The sequence below is a fragment of the Taudactylus pleione genome, unplaced genomic scaffold, assembly GCF_031769625.1.
Source record: "Taudactylus pleione unplaced genomic scaffold, aTauple2 ptg000114l, whole genome shotgun sequence".
NCBI lineage: Eukaryota > Metazoa > Chordata > Amphibia > Anura > Myobatrachidae > Taudactylus > Taudactylus pleione.
This window is the reverse complement of record NW_028284516.1, coordinates 4,895,710-4,917,695: the sequence shown is the minus strand read 5'-3', so window position 1 is coordinate 4,917,695 and position 21,986 is coordinate 4,895,710. Positions and strand designations below refer to the sequence as shown.

Genomic DNA, 21,986 nt, shown 5'->3' with positions numbered 1-21,986 from the left:
GCCAGTGTAGTGCAGACCGCAGTGAGTGCGGTCGCACTACACATTTACACACACATCGCCGCCACTGGTGGCGATGTGTGCGTTTCAACAGCTAATGAGAGTCAGACACACTCTCTGCGCCCACTGCCAGAACCGGGCTGGAGATCACTCATGAGCTCCGCCTTCCGGCTCCTGCAGTGGGTGATGGGAGAAACGTCATGACGTCTCTCCCCTAGGACCAAGCGGGAGGACGGAGACGGAGGAGCAGACTGCTGCGGGCGCAACAGGAGCAGGGATTCAGGTAAGTCTGTTTTTTCTGTTTTGTGTGTGTGTAAGTCTATGTGTGGTCACTACTGGGGGCTTGCATAAGGGGGATCACTACTGGGGGCACTGATGGGGGCCTGTTTAAGGGGTACCACTACTGGGGGCCTGCATAAGGGGGATCACTACTGGGGGCCTGCATAAGGGGGATCACTACTGGGGGCACTGATGGGGGCCTGTTTAAGGGGTACCACTACTGGGGGCCTGCATAAGGGGGATCACTACTGGGGGCACTGTATAAGGGGCACTCCTGTGGGGCCTGCATAAGGGAGACCACTACTGGGGTACTGTATAAGGGGCACTACTGGGGGGCCTGCATAAGGGGGACCACTACTGGGGTACTGTATAAGGGGCACTGCATTAAGGTGCATATGCAATGGGAAGGAATATACATACACACACACATACATACATACATACAAACACACACATACACCAGGACAACATACAAAATCCACATGGATCCCAACCAAAAGCAAACTCATTACCCCAGCTAACCATTGTGCCACCATATTATCCGCAAATCTTTACTGCAAGGTCTGCGGGGTTGGGTACGCGATGCCGGCGTTCGGGATCGGCCAGAATACCACTTTGTTACAGGTATCCTGACCCTTCCCCTCTCCCTACCATAATACTATCCCGTGCCTAACCCTAACCTCCCCCATCCGGCACCCTAAACCTAACCACCCCCCCTTAGTGCCTAACACTACCCCTATCCCAACCCCACTACTTCCCTTCGGGATTCCGGCGACCGTGATGCTGGCGCCGGGATTCTGACAAATGTTGGGGATTCCGGCATCAGCATTCTGACCGCCAGAATCCCGGCAGTCGTGATATTGACCACATCTTATTTCTGGGGAACTACACATCCCGGCATGCTCTGCCTCAGTTTTAGCATTTAGCATACCCTAACAGCAGAACTGTGGCAGGACATTCTGGGATGTGTAGTCCAACAACAGCTAGAATGCGGCCATCTGAAGATTGGGACACTACACATCCGACAGAAGGGAAGCCTTGTACCGTTCAATGACAGTATCTGGAGCCATTTGACAATAAGTGACTTTTTACATAGATAAAATCATTCGTCTCTTTTGAGAGTCATTCCCCTTATATATTACCAGTTTATGATCTATATATATTACTAGTTTCTGACCTATATATTGAATTGATTACTGGCTGTGCGCAGGTGTAGGGGTGCTTGATTTTTGTTTCATTATACCCTTGGGAGGTGGATGACCTCTTTTTAGCACCTGTATACGGCTGCCGCTAGTGTGCGCATTCAATCCCTCCTCAAATTTGTATCGAATAAAAGATATTGTTCAATTGTTTGTAAATAGTTAGCAAATCGTTTGCAAAAAGGTCTAAAACGACCAGCGATGCGTGTGCCCGCTGGTCGTTTAGCCATCTATCATCGTGCAAATATGCTGGACAACCTGACAATATCGCCAGGTTCAGCATGTTTGCAGATTCACCTTAATGCAGCGCAGGCTCATCACAGACTGACAAACGACTGCGCGATTACAATGTCGTAATCGTGCAGTTGTTTTCAGATCTGCAAGTGGATGGCCACCTTAACACTTTTCAGAAAATGCATGTAGCCATAGGGATCATTGGGGCAGATGTATGAAGCTGTGGAAAGTGATAAAGTGCAGAGTGATAAATGACCAACCAATCCGCTCCCACCTGTCATTTTTCAAACACAGCCTGTGAGCTGATTGGTTGGTCGTTTATCACTCTGCACTTTATCACTTTCCAGAGCTTCATACATCTGCCCCATTGTGCCTTGCAGGGAAATGCTTCTAATGATCCCAGTTGAATGTATATATCGCAGGAGATATAGATAGATAGATATATATATATATATATATATATATATATATATTACACACACACACACACATATACATACGCATCCTACATAATGGGGGCAATCAGGGAGATTTCTAGACTATTGAGGGAGATTGTCAGGGGCTCTACCAGAAATAGTAGCTATCAGGGAGAGTTGGCAAGTATGGGTTCGATCAGTTGCAAACTGTACGGCTACAAACTTAGTTTTGCACAGCAAATACATGGAAAGTTACAGAAGGTTGGTGACTACATAAGCATTCTGTTTCTAAATCATCATGTGTTTTGGTTTTGCTTTTGGAGCTGTATTTCTTTAAAAATTTAGAAAAAACAGCTAAAATCATGTCACTTGGATTTGATTTTGTTCTTATAGTATTATTACCATCAATAACATTCATTTCCAGGCAATTTTAACCACTACATATTGTTTTCACCAATATTGGCCAAAGGCTGCAGCGAGCTGACTGGCTAAACTAAGTGACAGAGCAGCGGCACAAACACATGGCAGTATAGAATATAGCACAGCTACGAAAGACAATTGGAGTAAGTATAGCTCACTTCAAGATCTCAAGATCACCTCTAACAAGCAAAACACAAGAGCCTGTTTGCACTGGATTGCAGGTGCTAGATAGTGTCTGTCAAACAAACAGTGACAAAGATGCCTGCAGTCTTTTACCTGATTCTCTCTATTGGGATCAGACATAGAGGAAATTTCTGCATGCTTCTGCCTGAGTAATGCACTACAGGGGCAAACACAGGATTTTTAGGGAGGGGTTTCCTAATATATATATATATATATATATATATATATATATATATATATATATATATACACACACACACACACACACACACACACTATATGTAAATAATATGAGATATGGTAAGAACTTACCCTTGTTATCTCTATTTCTACAAAGTCCATAGGGTTCCACAGGATACCTTGGGGTATAGGTGTGACGTCAGTCGCTGGGCACCATAGAGTTAAGCTTTTCAGCCTCCCAGGATGCACTAGGGTCCCCCTCCTATACCCCACCCCCGAGCCAAGGCACCTCAGTTAGTTATCAAGCCATAGGCCGGAGGAGGAGAAGGAAGAGAGAGAAAAAAGATCTGGACACATACAAGAATCACATTCTCACCAGAGGGAGACGGAAAACCGGTGACCAGAGCAAAGCCCATCTGCAGCACAGGTGCGACAGGGCGGGAGTCCTGTGGAACCCTATGGACTTCGTAGAAATAGAGATAACAAGGGTAAGTTCTTACCATATCTCATATTTTCTACTTCAGGGTCCATAGGGTATCCACAGGATACCTTGGGGATGTCCCAAAGCAGTATCCTTTAAGGGTGGGGACGCTCCTGTGCAGAAAGGAGAATCCGCCGCCCGAAGGAAGCATCCTGAGAGGCGAAGGTGTCAAACCTGTAATACCTCACGAAGGTATGGACAGAGGACCACGTAGCAGCCTTGCAGATCTGAACTGCCGAGGCACCACGTCGAGCTGCCCACGAAGGACCCACAGACCTAGTGGAATGAGCCTTCAGAGAAGGAGGGACCGGTAGGCCTTCATGAAGATAAGCTTCAGAAATAGCCATACGGATCCAGGCTGCCAAAGTTTGCTTTGAAGCAGGCCAACCCTTTTTACGGAAGCCATAGAGGACAAACAAAGCGTCCGACTTCCTAAACGAAGAAGTGCGGTCAACATAAGTCCTTAAGGCCCGCACAACATCCAAAGAGGCCTCACCCACGGAAAGACCCGGTGAGTTAAAGGCCGGAACAACTATTTCCTCGTTAACATGAAACTGGGAAACAACTTTGGGAAGAAACTCGGGCCGAGTGCGGAGCACTGCCCTGTTCCCATGAAAAACCAAGAAAGGGGGTCTACAAGAAAGAGCCCCTAACTCAGAAACACGTCTGGCCGAAGCAATGGCCAGAAGGAAAACAGTCTTAGCTGTTAGCCATTTAAGATCCACTGAGCCCAGTGGTTCAAACGGCGGTCCTTGGAGAGCCCTCAGGACCACAGCCAAATCCCAAGGCGCCACAGGTGGAACAAAGGGCGGCTGAATGCGGAGAACACCCTGCATAAAGGTGCGCACATCCGGGATTGTAGCAATCCTACGGTGAAACCAGACAGATAGGGCCGAAACCTGTACCTTCAAAGAAGCAAGGCGAAGCCCATGATCTAGTCCCGCTTGCAGGAAGGCGAGAATCCGAGACAGACGAAACTCCCGCGGTGCATAACCTCTCGGTCGACACCACTGGAAGAACGTATGCCACACACGATGGTATATCCTCGCGGAAGACGGTTTCCGAGCTCGTAACATGGTACGCACCACAGAGCTGGAAAACCCCCGGGACCTCAGCATGGCCGTCTCAACAGCCACGCCGTCAAAGACAGCCGAGTCAGGTCCGGGTGAAGGCAAGGACCCTGAGACAGAAGGTCCGGTCGTAGCGGCAACCGCAGAGGACTGTCCACGGACAGACTGTGAAGGTCTGAGAACCAGTGCCGTCTGGGCCACGCGGGAGCTATCAACAGGAGCGTCCCTCCTTCCTGTTTGAATTTCCGATTACCCGTGGAAGAAGGGAGACCGGAGGGAACAGGTATGCGAACCGGAACGTCCACCGGACGGACAGAGCATCCACCAGAGACGCCCCTTCGTCTCTTGTGCGAGACCCGTACACCGGCAACTTGTTGTTGTGCCGGGACGCCATGAGGTCGATTTCTGGAAGACCCCACCTGTCCACCAGTAGTTGAAAAACGTCCGGGTGCAGGGACCATTCCCCCGGATGAACGTCCTGGCGACTTAGAAAGTCCGCCTCCCAATTTAGCACTCCCGGGATGAAGACCGCTGATATGGCCGGAAGATTGCGCTCCGCCCAAACCAGGATCCGAGAGACCTCTACGAGAGCCGCCCGACTGCGAGTTCCTCCTTGCCTGTTTATGTAGGCCACGGTGGTAGCGTTGTCCGACTGGACCTGCACCGGGCGACCCTGGAGAAACCGCTGTGCCTGCTGGAGAGCATTGAAGACCGCACGGAGTTCCAAGATATTTATTGGAAGCTCCGCTTCTGTCGGCGTCCACCTGCCCTGGAACAAGTGTGGACCCGAAACTGCTCCCCAGCCCCGAAGACTGGCGTCCGTTGTCAACAGGACCCAATTTGGAACCCAGAACGGACGTCCCTTGTTGAGGTGGGTCGTCTGTAACCACCACGCAAGGGACAGGCGAACCTCCTGGGTGAGCACAATCGTCTGGGACTTCAGAGACTGAGGCAGTCCGTTCCACTTGGACAGGATCAGGTGCTGCAGAGGTCTGGAGTGAAACTGGGCGTATTCCACCATGTCGAACACCGACACCATGGAGCCCAGTAACCTCATCGCCGAGTGTAAGGACACCCGGCGGCTGTGCAGGCAACTGCGCACCCTTGACTGTAAAGCAGAGATCTTGTCCTTCGGCACGAAGATCCTTTGCTGTCCCGAGTCCAATAAGGCTCCAAGATGCAGAATCCTCCGAGACGGGATTAGAGTGGACTTCTGCCAGTTGATTAGCCAGCTGTGCCGTTGCAGCAGTGCAATGGTCAGGTCCAAGTGGCGTAACAGGAGCTCTGGAGATCCTGCCACCAATAACAGGTCGTCCAAATACAGCAACATGCGGACTCCCTGCAGCCGCAGAGAAGCCGCCATCACCTTGGTGAAAACACGTGGTGCTGTTGCCAGGCCAAAAGGTAACGCCCGAAACTGGAAGTGGTCGCTGCGGATTGCAAACCTGAGGAACTGTTGATGGCGCAAAAGAATAGGGACATGCAGGTAAGCGTCCTGTATGTCCAATGACACCATGTAGTCCCCAGGTTCCAGTGCCAGAATGATGGACCGTAGGGTCTCCATCCGAAACTTCGGGACCTGCAAAGACTTGTTGAGTGCTTTGAGGTTGAGAATCGGACGATATGACCCATTGGGTTTCTGTACCAAAAATAGATTTGAATAGAAACCCTGGCCCCTCTGGGAGAATGGAATAGGCACTATAACTCCAGCCTGGAGCATAGCGTGCAATACCTTCCGCAGCTCCGTAGCCTTGTTCCGGTCTGATGGTAGACCCGTGGTGAAGAAGCGAGCCGGGGGTCTGTGCCGGAAGGAGAGGGCGTATCCGTGGGAAACCACCTCCAGAACCCAAGTGTCTGTAGTAGTGGTCGACCAACACTGGGCGAACTGTAGCAGGCGGCCTCCCACCCTGGGATCCCCCAAAGGGAGGCCCGGACCGTCAGGCCGCAGGCTTGTCATCTGGCTTGGGGGCCGGACGTCTGGTACTCCATGCCTGCTTCCGGGGCTTGACCGATTTCTTAGGGCCAGCCTGTCAAGGAAACGACTGTGGTTTGGGCCTGCCCTGGGCCCTAGATGACCGAAAGGACGATGGTCCCGAACCAGAAGGAGCAGCGGCCGACGGGAGACAAGCAGATTTGGCTGCCGCCAGCGTGGCCACAATCTTATCCAGATCCGGACCAAAGAGAACTTCTCCGGTAAACGGCAACGCTTCCAGACCTTTCTTGGAATCTGCGTCCGCCTTCCAGGATCGCAGCCACAAGGTGCGACGAGCAGCTACCGCTGCTGAAGAAATTCTAGACACCAGAGTACTAATGTCTAGAGCCGCCTCGTTGATGTAGGTGGCCGAATCACGGAGATTGCCAATCAACTCCGCCTGTTCGGCCGGACAGTCGGATTCAAAAGAAGCCTCTAATGAATCCGCCCAGCGCTCCATCGCTCTGGCAACCCAGCAAATGGCCATAGCCGGCCGTGCTGCCCCCCCTGCAAGGGAATAAGCGGACTTCAGGCAGATTTCTACCTTGCGGTCCGTAGCATCCTTAAGGGAGGACATGGATGGCATCGGCAATGTGGCACTACGGACAAGACGGGTCACGTGAGAATCCACCTGTGGAGGGGATTCCCACTTAGCAAAATAATTATCCGCGAACGGATAAGCCACCGCCAGGCGTCTCTGCGGCTGGTATCTTTTGCCAGGTTGTTTCCACGCCTCCTCTAAATGGTCCACCAACTGACCCGAAAGAGGAAAGACTGTGGCATCGCCCTTCACATCTTTGAAAAAAGCATACTTAGATTTAGCCGCTGGGGGAACTTCGTCCTCAATCACCAAGGCTGTGCGGACCGCCCGAATAAGTCCAGGAATATATACTTTGGACTTAGCATCAGCGTCCTTAGTATGGAGAGGTTCCTGATCGTAAGGATCCAGAATCTCCCCATCATCAGACGTCCCTTCGTCATCCTCATAAGGAGCGGACAGAGACGCCACCGGCCTTTTATGAGGCCGCATCACAGACTCCCCTTGCAACACATCCGACAAGTGTTGTACAGAACTCGTCAGGGAGTTAACCCACGCTGGCTCCTGAGAACCCGGGAGCGGGGAAATAGGGAGACTGTGGGGTACCACCAATTGTCGTGGGAACCCCTGCATGGGTGACGACACCACAGACTGCTGGGACAAACCCATCGGAGTAAACGCGGGCTGCGGAGCTAACTGGCCCACTAAAGCTGTTAACGCCTGAGCGAAACAAGCCCAGGGCGGCTCCTGTACCGGTGCTGTAACCGCAATAGGCCGCCCCATGGACAAACACTGCCGGCAAAGGCCCTCCGCGCTACCCTCCCCCTCCGCTAACGGTACTGTGCACGTGGTACACTATAGCCGGAGGGGAAAATCACTTTCAGACATGATGGCACCACGTATGTGACCTCTCTCACCAATTAAGTATTAAATAGGCGAGAGACCACCCTGCAGCACCGCACCGCAAGGGCTTTAGCAGAAAGAACAGGGACAGTAATAAAGCTGACAGTTTAGAGAAGAAAAGTTACAGGCAGCGCTAGCACAGTCACATACAATGCAGAGAAATAACAATTCCTGCACTAACAGCGCTGATCACTCAACTACACAGACACAGGGCCTGGTAGGACACAGTGCTGCATACACAGACCTGAGCCACAGCGGAGGAGAGGTATGCGGGGGGACCCAGACCACGATGCTTCCGTCCAGCGCTTCCAGCAGCGTTCACCATGCGTTCTGGAGAAGATGGCCGCCGAGGAGCAGAGAGGAGGCTGGCCTGGGGGAGGAGCGCTGCCACAGGACCAGTCGGCAGCATGCAGAGAGGGCTGTGTGCAGCGGGGGAGGCGCCGGCTGTGAGACAGGGAAGGCGCGCTCCCCTGGCATGCATTTAACCCCTGGGACGCCGCAGCGCTACCGCTCTGCTGCGGTCCGCTGTCCCAGGGGGTAGTGGAAAGCGCAGGTTGGTCGCCTGGCTCCACGCTGCAGCCAGTCCCCAGGGAGCCCCCTGCCTGGGGACTTAGGACCATGTGACCAGCGGGGACCCACCGCAGGACCCCGCTGCTTACCTTTGTCCCCCTTGGATCCGGCCATGGTCCGGAACATCTGGGGTCACCGCTAGCTGTGACCCCAGATGCTCACCAGCATCCCCGGATCGGTACCGGCGTTCTGGTACCGGCGGGGGTGTAGGGAAGACAGCATGGACGTCAGGACTGACTGTCCATGCTGTACATCCAGATGTGCAGCCACAGCTGCACTGAAGAAAGCTTCAGGGGCTCTTCTAGCCCCCCACTCCGACAGGTGCACCCGACGCCGGCCGGGCACCAAACTAAACTGAGGTGCCTTGGCTCGGGGGCGGGGTATAGGAGGGGGACCCTAGTGCATCCTGGGAGGCTGAAAAGCTTAACTCTATGGTGCCCAGCGACTGACGTCACACCTATACCCCAAGGTATCCTGTGGATACCCTATGGACCCTGAAGTAGAAATATATTTGTGTGTGTGTGTATACATGCACACAACACACACACACACACAACATACTTACAAACACACACGGCATACATACACATAGCAGACTTACACACACCCTAGTTGCCAGGCTGCTGCTTGGGTGGCCCTATTGATCCTCCCCCTTTCCCTGGGACTCCTATGTCTCACACACATACATCCCAAACACCCTTCCCCTCCAGGACTTCAATGTCACACACACACATACATACATACATCACACACACAAACACATACAACACACATACCACCTACGCGGGCCAACACTAGTAACAAGAATGAACTGACCTGACTCTTCAGGGTTTGAGCCTCTCAGTGACTTGCCGCCTTCCCTCGCCGCGCCCAACAGCTCCTCCATCCCTCGTTAGCACTGTGGGAGTTCTCTGGAGAGACGTCATGACTCTCCTTAAAGCCAGTGCGCCAAGCGGGAGCCGGAGCTCACAGAAGGGTTGTGGATAGATACCCTTCCGTAGATGTGCCTACAGAAAGGGGATCTATAAACAACCTTCACAGCAGTCAGGACCGCCGGGTGCGCCGCTGAAATACATCACAGCGGGCGCCCGGCAAATACACATTGCAGCAGCTGCCGGGCAGACCTCTCTCCAGAGAACTCCCACAGAGCATTTCCCCCTCTGTGCGGCCACCCTGGTTACAGCCCTAGACGGAGACAAGACTGTCTCAGTCTATTAAAAAAAAAAATTGGTTGGTTCAGTGGGGTGTCTGGGTACTCAGAAACCCCCCTGCGTGCGCTAGTGCACTATTGGGGTTATGTAGAGTTGAATATGCGCCTATTTGCGGATCATATCTTCCATGAATTCGAACTATATCCGCTCTGGAACTTTATGTAGACAAGTACGGCAAAAGCAGAGACGTATACATTTCAGTAGCATCTACACTAATGATGGAAGAGGCCTAACTGAGCTGGAAGAGGCCTAACTGAGCTGGAAGAGGACAAAGTTCATTGAGAACGTGTTGATGGCACTTCAATCTATGCAGATCTGGACGTAGGCATATCTCTTACATCTAGTATAGGGTAGGCACACGTGCACTGAGGAGGACGATTAGTAACAAACTAGCATCAGGCCCTATGTCTGCACAAATGAGAAATGTTAAGCTGGTTACACAGAAGGACGATTGGCCGGAGCTATCTGAACTATCTGATGATTGGTAAGTGCATACACACTTACCAATTGTCAGCCCGATGTGTCATGACTGACGTCACAACTGGGCTGGCATTTAAATGTGCTCGCCCAGTTGAGCTGACAGTCACCGGCAGCCTCTGCAGCAAGTGTACGGGCGGTCGGCTGACCTCCCATACACACAGCACGATGCCACAATATATGTGCAGATACATTGGGCATCGGCTTTGCTGCACAGCCGATGCGATGTGTCTGTGAATGACGTCTGTATACACTGGCCGACGTGCACACGATATATACGGCACGAAGCACAGGGATCAATGATCCCAATGCAAGTTACATTCTCATAGTGGTGGTTGCTAAAATAGACGCTTCACTAAACAGACGTGCTGCACTAATATACATGATGCAAACACAACGTTGATTTTATACGCTGTATATTCACACCGGGCAACAGACGGGACATCAGGTGTAACACAGCTGGTAAGACCACCAGGTAACACCGAAAACATCACGTCAGTGCAATAACCTATACAAGCAGGCCAGACCCTGTTCCTGTAGAGTAGAAATGTAAGAAACTATTAGGTGAGTGAGAGAAATGTGTTCTGCCATTTGTCCCTCCATCATGCTCACTATGACACGTGCAGCCAGGCAGAGAAGTAGCCCCCAGCTGGGCGCCAGTTAATGTCAATGATGCTTCACTTTTATTAGCCACATGTGAAATAGAAGAATGAACTAAAAGCGTAACAGTAATGTATAAAAGGATGTGCAGTCTGTCCTGTGTCCTTAGAGTGTTGCGGAAGGTTCAGAAACTTCTGTTATGGAAACTATATTAATATCCAAGCCTAATTTTTTTAAATACTCACCATATGGCAAGTACAGATGTGTCCACACACACACACACACACACACACATCTATCCTCCGTGCGCTGCAAGTCTCGTTACACAACGCGTGGGAGCTGTGTGACTCAGTAACGCTGAGCATCTTTTTGTGCGACTTTGTACCTTCAAATGCGTCTTATTCGCTCGGCGATGCAAATAGGTCGCACAAACAGAATAAAATGATATGCAGCATGCCTATATTGTGTGTGACTGCGGGTGTATCTGCATGCAAAACGCTACGTTACAGTGTCAGCAGCTGTGACGTAGCAATTGGCATGCAGATACACCCGCAGTAACACACAGAACAGAGGCATGCTGCACATCATTTTAATCAGCAGGAGCTGTTTGTGCGACCCATTCGCATCGCTGTGCTAATCAGACTCATTTGAATGTAAAAAGTCGCATGAAAAGACGTTTGGCACTACCAAGTAACGTCACAGCATGGCGCGACTGGAAGAGCTGTTTAACGCGCAAGGAGGCTAGATGTATGAGGACACATCTGTACTGTGAGCAAAAAAAAAGAATAAACCATATATAATTATTTTTCTCTTATAAGTGTACAGTAAATACATGTGTAGAAATGAGAGAATCTATTTTCTATGCATTCTATTTTCAAAGTATTTATATATATTAATAGAAGAGATCCACTGTTATACTGTAATGGAGTGGCAGAATTACTGCAATTGCTGCAAACAGAGAATCGTCAATAGCCATTTGTTATAGGTTTGTTGTCTTTGCAGGTGAAATATTTAAATTATCTAAAAAACCCTTAACAACTTTAAAATCATTGCAAAAAAAAAAATAAAAAAAAAATAACTCCATAAAATAACTCAGGAAAAGTAGCAAAATACGATCATCCAACAAAAAATACAACACACAAAATCCCCCACTACCGTAAACAAAGCATCACCAGCTCTGCCTTCACACAATATCTGCCCTCAGACAATACTTTCTATGTAGTAACTGCTCAAGTACTCTCAAGTACCTACCTTTAGCCAATGTATTACACGTTTTCACAGGGAGGAGACCTGAATGTTTAGACCAGTTGTAGCCCTCCAGTGTAAGACACCCTCTTGCGGTTTAGCAACGCAGTGATGCGGCTGGAGGAGGGGGACTGCGCTCAGCAAGCAGCCAGGGAGCCCAAACTTGAGAAAAAAAATATGCCATCGATCATGGAGGTAATGAGTTATCTCCTCCATGGTCGCAGATATTAGCTTTTAACACTCCTACCACTGAAAGCTATTTGCATAGCTTGTTTTAGATTATAGTTAGGGCTGTTCTTAAAGGTTACGCTGCCCTACACTCTAAAATAGTAATTGTGCCGCAACCTGTTCATGCCCCTCTAACACACCATTCTCCATTATCATATAATTAATTAATTTCTCTGTCTGTCCGGTTATTCATTCGGGCATCCCTGCACCGACTGGGATAGAACCAATGCAAGGTGGTCCATTTGACCCGGGGAACCTGTTCTGAGCCTTCCACTGGCTGGATTTGGACGAAAACTTCAGTGGGGTGTTAATTGGTTTGGGATGCCTATTGGAGTGGTTAGGGTCCCTGTCGGACCTCACAGCGGAATGCGCCAGGCAGATCTTTGACCACGGGAGCCTGTTCTGGGCCTTCCACTGGACGGATTTGGACGACATCACATAATAAAAGACTTAAGAACTTGAAGATTTAAACCCAGGCAACACCGGGTACTTCAGCTAGTGTTCAAAAAGAAAAGGAAGCAGACCAATAGCAGCAAATAGGAAGAATTTTAAAAATATCAGGGTGGGGGGGAGGCTTTGGGGAGACGCGTGCGGGTGTCACATGTCCAGCGCTTTGTGATAAGTTATGTCTCCGCTGGACACTTTCCTCTGGAGATCTGCCCCTTCTGGGTGAAAACCATTAAGTCCACACGACATTGAAGGGCTGTGACTAAGCCAAACTGTCCCCAAATTGGGATAAAGGTCCTTAAATCGGGACTGTCCTGACTAATTTGGGAGGGTTTGGAGGAGACTGTTCTGCCAGCATTTCACAGATGGTGCATTGTTTTAGAATATCGAGTTTAACTTTGCAGAAAAAAAAAAATTAAGATTTCTATTTGCACTGGGCCATAAAATAGGATATGCAGCAACAAAACAGGGACTGTACTATACACGGCTGGTGGACCTTAAGAGAAAACTTTTCCATGCGACACCAACCTAGGCCCAGGGTGACATTCTCCTTAAGGGCTGCTTACATAACTACTTGTGATCCAGGTGCTGGGGATGCGGTGTTCTCCCCAGAATTTTTTTCCAGCCGTGTGGCATCAAGTAGCAGCCGGGTGGGGGCCTTCGCAATTATGCATGCGCCCCCTGTAGTTTTCCCCTTTATACAGTGCCCCCTGTAGTTTTGCTTCGCCTTTATGCAGTGCCCCCAGGCTGAAGTAGTGCCCCCAGACTGGTCCCTTATGTAGTGCCCACAGGCTTAAATAGTGTCCCTTATGCAGTGTCCTCAGGCTGGTCCCTTATGCAGTGCCCCCAGGCTTAAATAGTGTCCCTTATGCAGTGCCCCCAGGCTGGTCCCTTATGCAGTGCCCCCAGGCTTAAATAGTGTCCCTTATGCAGTGCCCCCAGGCTGGTCCCTTATGTAGTGCCCCCAGGCTTAAATAGTGCCCCTTAGGCAGTGCCCCCAGGCTGGTCCCGGTCCCAGCCCAGAGCCTACCTTAACTTGCTCACCCTCCCACTCCCTCGCTCTGACTGGATCTAACTAGATCCAGCATGCGCGCAGAGCAGGCTCCTCACGTCGCGGGTGATATCATTACGTCACCCGTGCATTGCATCACTGGGAAGCAATCGGAGGCTTCTTTAGCCTCCGGTCACGTCAGAGGCCAGCGTTCCACTGCAGGGGTCGGCGGGGGAAAGTGCCGGGCGGTAGGCTGCTTCTGCCATGCGATGTGCCCGCAGAAAAATGCCTGGGGAGAACACTGGGGATGTAATGTGCCCATTCATAGCAGATGTTCACTGCACCAGAAGAAAATACAATCTAACTAAATAGTGGCTGATTCAGAGTAGGGAGAAGCAAATATGCACTCTGGCAAAACCATGCTGCACTGCACGTTTAACATGGGGAGTGAGATTAAAGTTGGGTAGAACATGTCATAGCGGATCTCAAAATTACAGCAGGGATCAATAGTTTTTCCACAGTTGGTCGATGGTTTTGCGATCGATGGCAGAATTCCAATGGTTCACCGCCATCAATGGCACAGAGGGTGATTTATTTTTTTTCTGCACTGGCGACTGTGCATGGTGCCAAGCTCCTGAATGGTCCACAGCCTTTATAGGCCATCCCTCCACCAATTGGCCCTGAACTTCAGCAAACTGATGCCCATTGATGGTGCCATCTGCCAAAAAAAAAAAAAATTGCATCGCAACATGTTTTGTCCAGGTGCAAATTTGCTCCTTAGTAATTTTTATTAACTTTGCTCCCAAGTCTGAATCAGCCTCATAGCTTGTTTTGCAATGTCAGAAAACCATAGCGCTAAGAAACAGTAAAGATGCTCCTCCAATGTATATCGTGTAGACCAAACCGAATCAGGGAAATAGTGACGGGGCAGTGTCAGGAAAGGGCAGCAATTTTGCACACAATAGATATATACCCGACACACTCAAAATGTAACTTAAAGTTATGCTAAAGCTGGGTACACACTGAGATATATTGTACTGTTCGTGCAGATATATCATGCAGATCAGAACGCTATATCATATGGATTGTGCAGTGTGTACGCCAGATTGTGCGTTCACAAGGTTGATCCATGGCATTGTCCCATCTGCCGTGCTGCGCAGCTATGACTATGCCATGAACGACGCCATGCTGCTAAATACAGTGTGGAACGCCACACTGCGCCGTCATACACCGGAACGTGCAGGGTGTATGGTGCGTACAATGTACAGTTACGTTGCATCGCTGGGGACACACATCATATAGTGTATACCCAGCTTTAGAATAGCATCTGTCAGCAATAAGGGATATAACTCCAATCACAGGGGTAAATAATTGCCCAATCATCACACAATGATCAGAGAAGTGTATTAACAGTCAGTAAGAAAAATATACAGATCAGTAAGGGGGTGGGGAGACAGTATAGCTGACCGTATTAAATTGTACATTAATATTAACAACACTGATTATATTTATCTGACCATTGTGAGCCCTCTGTTTTAATGCTTCCTTCCCATACTTATTCTGTATGAAATCATTAAAATGAAAATAAAAAAAAACATAAATATGTATCAATAGGCTAATGAAATAAAATGTTCCATAAATAAGAGATGAAGGTATATACTCCTAGCAGCAAACAGCTGATTATTATAGAAAAGATTTACCAAAAATAGGGGAATATATAAATAAATACACAAGAAAACTGTGGAGAGTATCCCAGCATTAATCCAATGAACATCTCTATCCGCATATTTACAAAGGACGGTGGTGGTACCAGCTCTGGCGGCTGTCTTCCTTTGCTATCACTATATCAAGATGACAAGAAAAGATACAATAAAAAATATGTCTTGTTATTAAAACAAAGCATTTATTTATTCTGAAAGTTGTACTAAAATATATATTTTTTTTATTATTTTCCCCATTTTTTACCCCAGGGATTAAAGAAATGTCCAACATATGAATATAGTCAATTTAACAATTGTGATCTGGTGCATCTGTGTCCCTCTTCTGTACTCTTGCGCTCTAGATTCCGGTAAAAGGAGATTAAGGGGTCCATTTATCAAGCAGTGAAAAGCCCTTTTCTGCAGTGTTTTGGCCAGAGAAAGGGGACCAGAGCTGCTCCAGATTTACCAATAAGCAAATTTAGGAGTAATAGCCAATAACTCCAGTGGTAACCTCTGTCAGACATTCACTGCACTTATTCTCTCTCTTTTCATTTTCTTAACTTACACATTTTTAAAAACTATATAAATAAAAGGAGAATCACAAACTGGTGGATGAGAGTCTGTAAAGGGGTTAGCATGAGTAGATGAAAGACATGTCCCCAAAATTCTAGAGGAAGCAATGTTAAAAGGGGGTTGGGTATGGGATGCCAGTAGTCGGGATCCCGGCTCTCAGAATCCCGACACCGGCATCCCGATGGGGCTAGAATACAGACACTTGTTGCTCAGTATGCTAACCCTTCCCCTCTCCCTACCCTAACCCTCCCTCTTTGGTGCCTAACCCTAACCACCACCCCTAGTGCCTGAGCCTAACCTCACCCCTAACCCTCCCCCTAGTGCCTAACCTTAACTCCTAAACCTTACCCAACCCCCAACACTGCTACTTACCTTCGGTAAGGCGTTGGGATTCCGGTACCAGTAATATCAGCGTAGGCATTGCGGCCCCCCGAGATATTGACTAGCCCGTTAAAAGTTACTAATCCCAGGGATTGTGCCTCAGTCTAGTATATAATGTTTTTAAATCAATCACTTTTGGCAAACAGAAGTAAAAAAAAAAAAAAAAACAATCCTTACAAGTCTTGTACCAATGGTTTCCTGTTGCCAAATTCTTCCGTAGAGTTTATACCCGAACCTCCTTATGGTGCCCATCCATTAGGCGATTAAATTGAGCAATTGAACGATAACGATATAGTTCGATCATTCGATAATCGTTTGCAGATTCTTTAAAAAAAATTCTAAAACGACCAGCAATACGCGTTCCCGCTGGTTGTTTAGACATCTATCATCTGGTAAATATGTCGTACAACCTGACGATAACGTCAGGTTCAGCATGTTTACAGATGATTGATGTGCATACACTGAGCGACTGCTTGTTCAGTGCAGGCACATCACAGACTGACAAACTACTGCACGATTACAATGTCGTAATCGTACAGTCGTTTTGAGGTCTGCTAGTGGATGGGCAGCTTTAGGTTGCTATAATACATGCATATAAAATATGGGATAAGACTAGGTAAACCTTTTTTAAAATAGAAATCTGATTGAAATTGTAAAGCCTCATTTGTCAATGTAACCACTTTGCATTTGGTGTTGGCTGAAGATGCAGCCTGTACACTGGGCCACCTGCACTAATGGGGCCACATACCATCCAGCTGCTGGCCTCTCCTCTAAATCGTCAGATCTATCCATTAATACCCCACCCCCCCTGTGCGTGGCCAGATTGTATACAGACCAGGCCAAGCAATGTAGTCAACGCTTCTCCTTTAAGGGCATCCTTTTTGGTTATATGGAAACCTCATGACACTTGTTATGCCAAACTGCTTCCAACCACGTTAGACAAGATATTTCTGGGGCATGGGCAAAAAATAATTGTTAAACAAAATTCAAATCGACCATGTGTATGCTGAGAAGCTACTTCGTTAAGGACCTGCATGTATATGCTGCCATAAGGTATTGTACCACTGAGCTTCTCATGTCCAAATATCTGGGACTGCGTCATTTTGGACAAAAATAGTGTCATTTGGAGATGAAACCATATGACCAGTTCTGGTGACATGTACAGCTGTGACTTGTGCTATAGATACAAAATTGTTTCCCAAAAATAATAAGTATAGGTTGAGTCTACCATATCCAAATATTCCGAAATACGGAATATTCCGAAATACGGAATTTTGTTAGCATGACCGATATAGTGAAACCTTTGCTTTTTGATGGTTCAATGTACACAAACTTTGTTTAGACATAAAATTATTAAAAATATTGTATGAATTACCTTCAGACTTTGTGTATAATTTGTATATGAAAAATGAATTTCATGCATGTACACAGACTTTGTTTGAGCCACAAAATTATTGAAAATATTGTATGAAATGACTTGCTGTTTGTGTGTATAAGGTGTATATAAAACATAAATGCATTCTGTGTTTAGATTTGAGTCCCATTCCCAAGATATTTCATAATGGTCTGCAAATATTCCAAAGTAGGGAATATTCCGATATCTAAAATACCCGTGGTCCCAAGCATTCTGAATATGGGAGACTCAACCTGTACTATACAAAAAAAAAAAAAAAAGACTCAAATTGCTCTTTAGTCATGTTTTTTTAGCTATACATGTATTGACAAGAGCTATTTAAAAATATATCACAACTGAGGATAGGTTGGGATCATCTGAATAAAAAAAATAAAAAAAAATCAAGAATAGTCGGATGAGATCTGTTAAAGACCCTAAAATCAAAAGGATGTACAGGTGCATTTGTACATTCAGGCTAGTTTCATTTATTAAATATGGCCCTTCCTACAACTTGAAACGAAAGCAAGTTATTCTTTAAAGTTACCGTTCATTTCCTGTAGGCGGGTTGGAGATTTTTATCACCTCTGGATACAATGCAGGTCCCTGATTCTTTGTGGATAGGACAAAATTCTAACCCAGCAGGTTTGCATTGTAACAGAGGGCAAAAAAATAATACTTGTTTGTATTATAAAAAAAAAAAAAAAAAAAAAAAAAAAACAGAAAGCAATGTCTGAAGGTCAAGTTATTTGAAAGTGGAACCCCCATCAAAATAGGAAGTTATACCGCAAGCATTAGTTATTCTAAAAAGTTATGGCTTGTAAAACTTCTTGTGAAAGAAAACAAGGGTACTCCTATTGCCGCCAATTTGTTCAAAAGTTATTTAACAACTTTACGCTTTATCATTCCATCACCCTTGCCCCCTGAGATTCATTAGCGTTCTTAGACAACTGCTAGTGTAGAGATATCCTGTCAGCTAGTCGACATTAATAAGGTCGACATTCAGACTGTCAACATCAGAATGTCAACATGGATGCGATTTCATGCTGTAAATGTCAACGCCAGAATGTTGGCATATAGGGGTTTTGTTGATTGTTAGGATTAGGCTAAAATAATCAATTTAAAATAAATAAATAAATCTCTTGACATTGAAGCCGGCAAATCGGCAGGCATGCGGCACGATCCAGTTCAACGTGATTAAACCCTGCAAGTTACCTGGGTTGGATAGCTGGGTCACTCGACCCGGCAATCCAACCCTCTCCCCTTTTACACCAAGGAGCTACCCGGGTTAACCCTGCAATAACCCGGGTTTTATCTCTGGTGTAAAATGGGTACTGTAAATGTGATGTGTTACAGCAGGGAAACTTCAGCAAAAGGATAGTTGAGTCCTTCACAGAGACTAAGTAGAACCGTCACAGGGCAATTACAGTTACTGCTTTTAAACCACAGAAATCATTTCCAGTGCATTTGTGTATGACTTTCTTTCAAGAGTGTTGTGTATGTTTATTCTTCACATTAATTACATATAGACAGGGCCAGCACAAGTCCTGTAGGCACATAAGTGATAACAGCGGCCTACATTGCTTCAGGCATTGCACCCCCAACCCTCCATCTTAGCGGGAGGTGGTGAAGGCATCCTCAGCTTCTCAGACTGGGGTGTGCGTGTATGTGTAAGTATATTGTGGTGGTGGTCTGATGGATACATACAGCCACACTTACTCGCACGGCAAGTAATTTGCACCCAACTGGATCAAGCCAACTGTGTATTAGATGCTCCCTAACAACTGGAGCCCTAGGCAACAGCCTAATATTGCCTAATGGCAGAGGCGGCCTTGCTTATAGAGCAATATACCAAACTTCTAGAAGTAACGGAGTATAAAGTCAGTTCATAGGTCACCATTTCAGTGTTTATTAGGAAAACCTGTATATTAGAGAATAAATGCAAAAATTATCCCCAATGTTAGAAGTTACCTCATAAACATACACCCGTTCTAAAAGCACAAAGTCTACAGCCTGATGTGTATATGGGAGTACAGAACATCACAGTAAAGAGTGCATTATCCCCTATACATTGCCAAATAGGATAACCGTTCTCAAATGTAATGTAAAAATGTGATATTATAAGTAGGGATGAGTGGCTCAAGTTCAGACTTATCTTATTGGTTATCCAAAACAGATTTTTCAAATATTCACATGACAGCGTAGAACTGAATCGCTCATCTCTAATTACAAGAGGTGAAGACGTATGAAGAAAGCATATGGAAATTATAATGCAAGAAAAGTAAAAAACTTTCCAATAGAACTAACAGTTTTTACACTGAACAGTCACCCTACCCTGTTTAAAACAACAGAAGAAGTAAAACCATGGTCAGTGGCTATATATAGAAATATATAACATATTACATATATACACACACTCACGTCATGCAGCCAATTATTGTATTTGAGCTAATCATTGTATAACTGTGACTACTTATGGAAAGCCTTGTAAATCCTGTTAGGAGGATTAATCTTGGTGAGGTTTGGGTAACACTGAGGGGCAGGGGGCAGGTAGCTGATAATAGACACGTGCAGCAAGAAACAAATAAATGCACAGATCAGGAAACGTGCTGCTCTATATTGCATATTCTATACCATGCACTTGGCATTATGCAGCAGACAGGACACCAGGGCATTAGCACCCAGACACCGGACCTTATATTGTGCATATACTTCTATATCCCGGTTACACAAAGCGCAGGAGCTGCAATCACAGCCAGCCAGAGGCTCTGCAGTGAGTCTCATACAGACACAGCCACCTCCTCTCTTCATGGAGAGGACACGGGGGGACCGGCTCCTGACCTCCAGCCTGGGCTTACCTCGCAAGTGGCTCTCCTGGATGTAAGGGGGCGCGGTGGGGGTGACATTGCCGGAATGAGGAGAGATGAGAGGGGAGCGCTCGTCCATCCCATCAGCAGCCATGACTGCAGCTCTGCTCCAGCAAAGGGGAGGGAGGTAGGGAAGCTCCAGTCACATTGTACATGTCAGAGGGCTGGGAATCACAGGGAGGAGAGGGGGGAGGAGACATGGTAGTGATGATGGGATAATATTCACATCAGCCTCCCACCTATGGGACACCCTCACCAAGCTCTGGCACACACACAGGACACAGAGAACATATCCACACACTGACCCATGCATTAAATCATTCTTAGTTACAGAATCAGGGCCTGATTCAGCAAGGATCGCAACTGCGATTACATACGCAAGCAGCCGATTGTTGCGATATTTGTATGCAGTGCGCGAACCGGCTACTGTGATCGCAGTGACTACGCAGACCCATCGCAGTTGAGTGATTGACAGGAAGTGCGGTTTGTGGGTGGTGACGGGGATGCCTTAGGCAGCCTGAGTACTCACTGCGTGCGATGAAGTTAGCAATTCCTGAGTAACGTCAGAGCTTGTGCAAGCGTGCGTGAGGCTGCGATTGTACTCGATGTTATCGATGGTTTTGCAGTCTTGCTAAGCATTACGGATGTGTGTAAGGTAAGGTGGGCGTCCCTATGTAGTGCTGCGACAGCTTAGCGATCGCAATGGATTAGCATACTATCACGGTGAGACTGCGTGCGGAATCGCTATTGCAGTTGCGATCCGTTGTGAATCAGGCCCTCAGTCTGATTGCTGTATCTGTACGTGCGACATAATTATAAACTAAGCACATTTGTTGCAATGTTTCCATCAGGTTGTGTAGAATACTACTAAACATGCCTTTTATTACATGCTGATACGTTCATGGTCTCTTAGATAGTAATGACTGCTTCTTAGCAAATTTTTAAATGGTGAATCTACCTATAGCAAAATTCCTATCCATTATCTTCTTTCCTCAACTTAACTAACGGAACTGTGACAAAGGGATGGCCATCGCAAAAACTGGTTGGTTGGCAACCACCGATGTTTCCGATCCAAGCGCGATGACTCTGCCATTTGATTTTGGCAACGCAATGGGTGCCACCATCGCTTACAGATTTCCCATGGCTGCTAACGTCAATCCTGCTGCATGCACTAGTAAGCGGAAACTCTGTCCGCAAAACTCCAGCGGCCCATTATGTATACGCACTAGCATAATGGTTAGCAGGTGATGGATGTTATCACAAGCCATGTGCTATGGCATCAACAGGGCTTCAGTTTGATGCATATTGCAGTGGTGAGCAATGTCTTTCAGGGATTTTTTAAAAAATTTCTGGTACAGAAGCTGAAATAAGAGCTAGTGATCCGGAGCTGCAGATCAGCAGAAATCACAGGGAAAATGGCGTGGAAGACATTTT

The 21,986-nt window shown here is 47.3% G+C and overlaps 1 protein-coding gene across 1 annotated transcript in view; it reads right to left on the bottom strand.

Annotated features, from left to right (window-relative positions):
• The window catches only part of PIP4P2 (phosphatidylinositol-4,5-bisphosphate 4-phosphatase 2), a 76,489-nt gene extending 55,761 nt beyond the window's left edge, over positions 1-20,728 (bottom strand). The window contains exon 1 of the mRNA XM_088471509.1: positions 20,544-20,728. Coding sequence (XP_088327635.1) covers positions 20,544-20,646 — 103 coding nt within the window. The 5' untranslated portion in view covers positions 20,647-20,728. The remainder of the gene's footprint in view (positions 1-20,543) is intronic.
• Between the last annotated feature and the right edge of the window lie 1,258 nt (positions 20,729-21,986).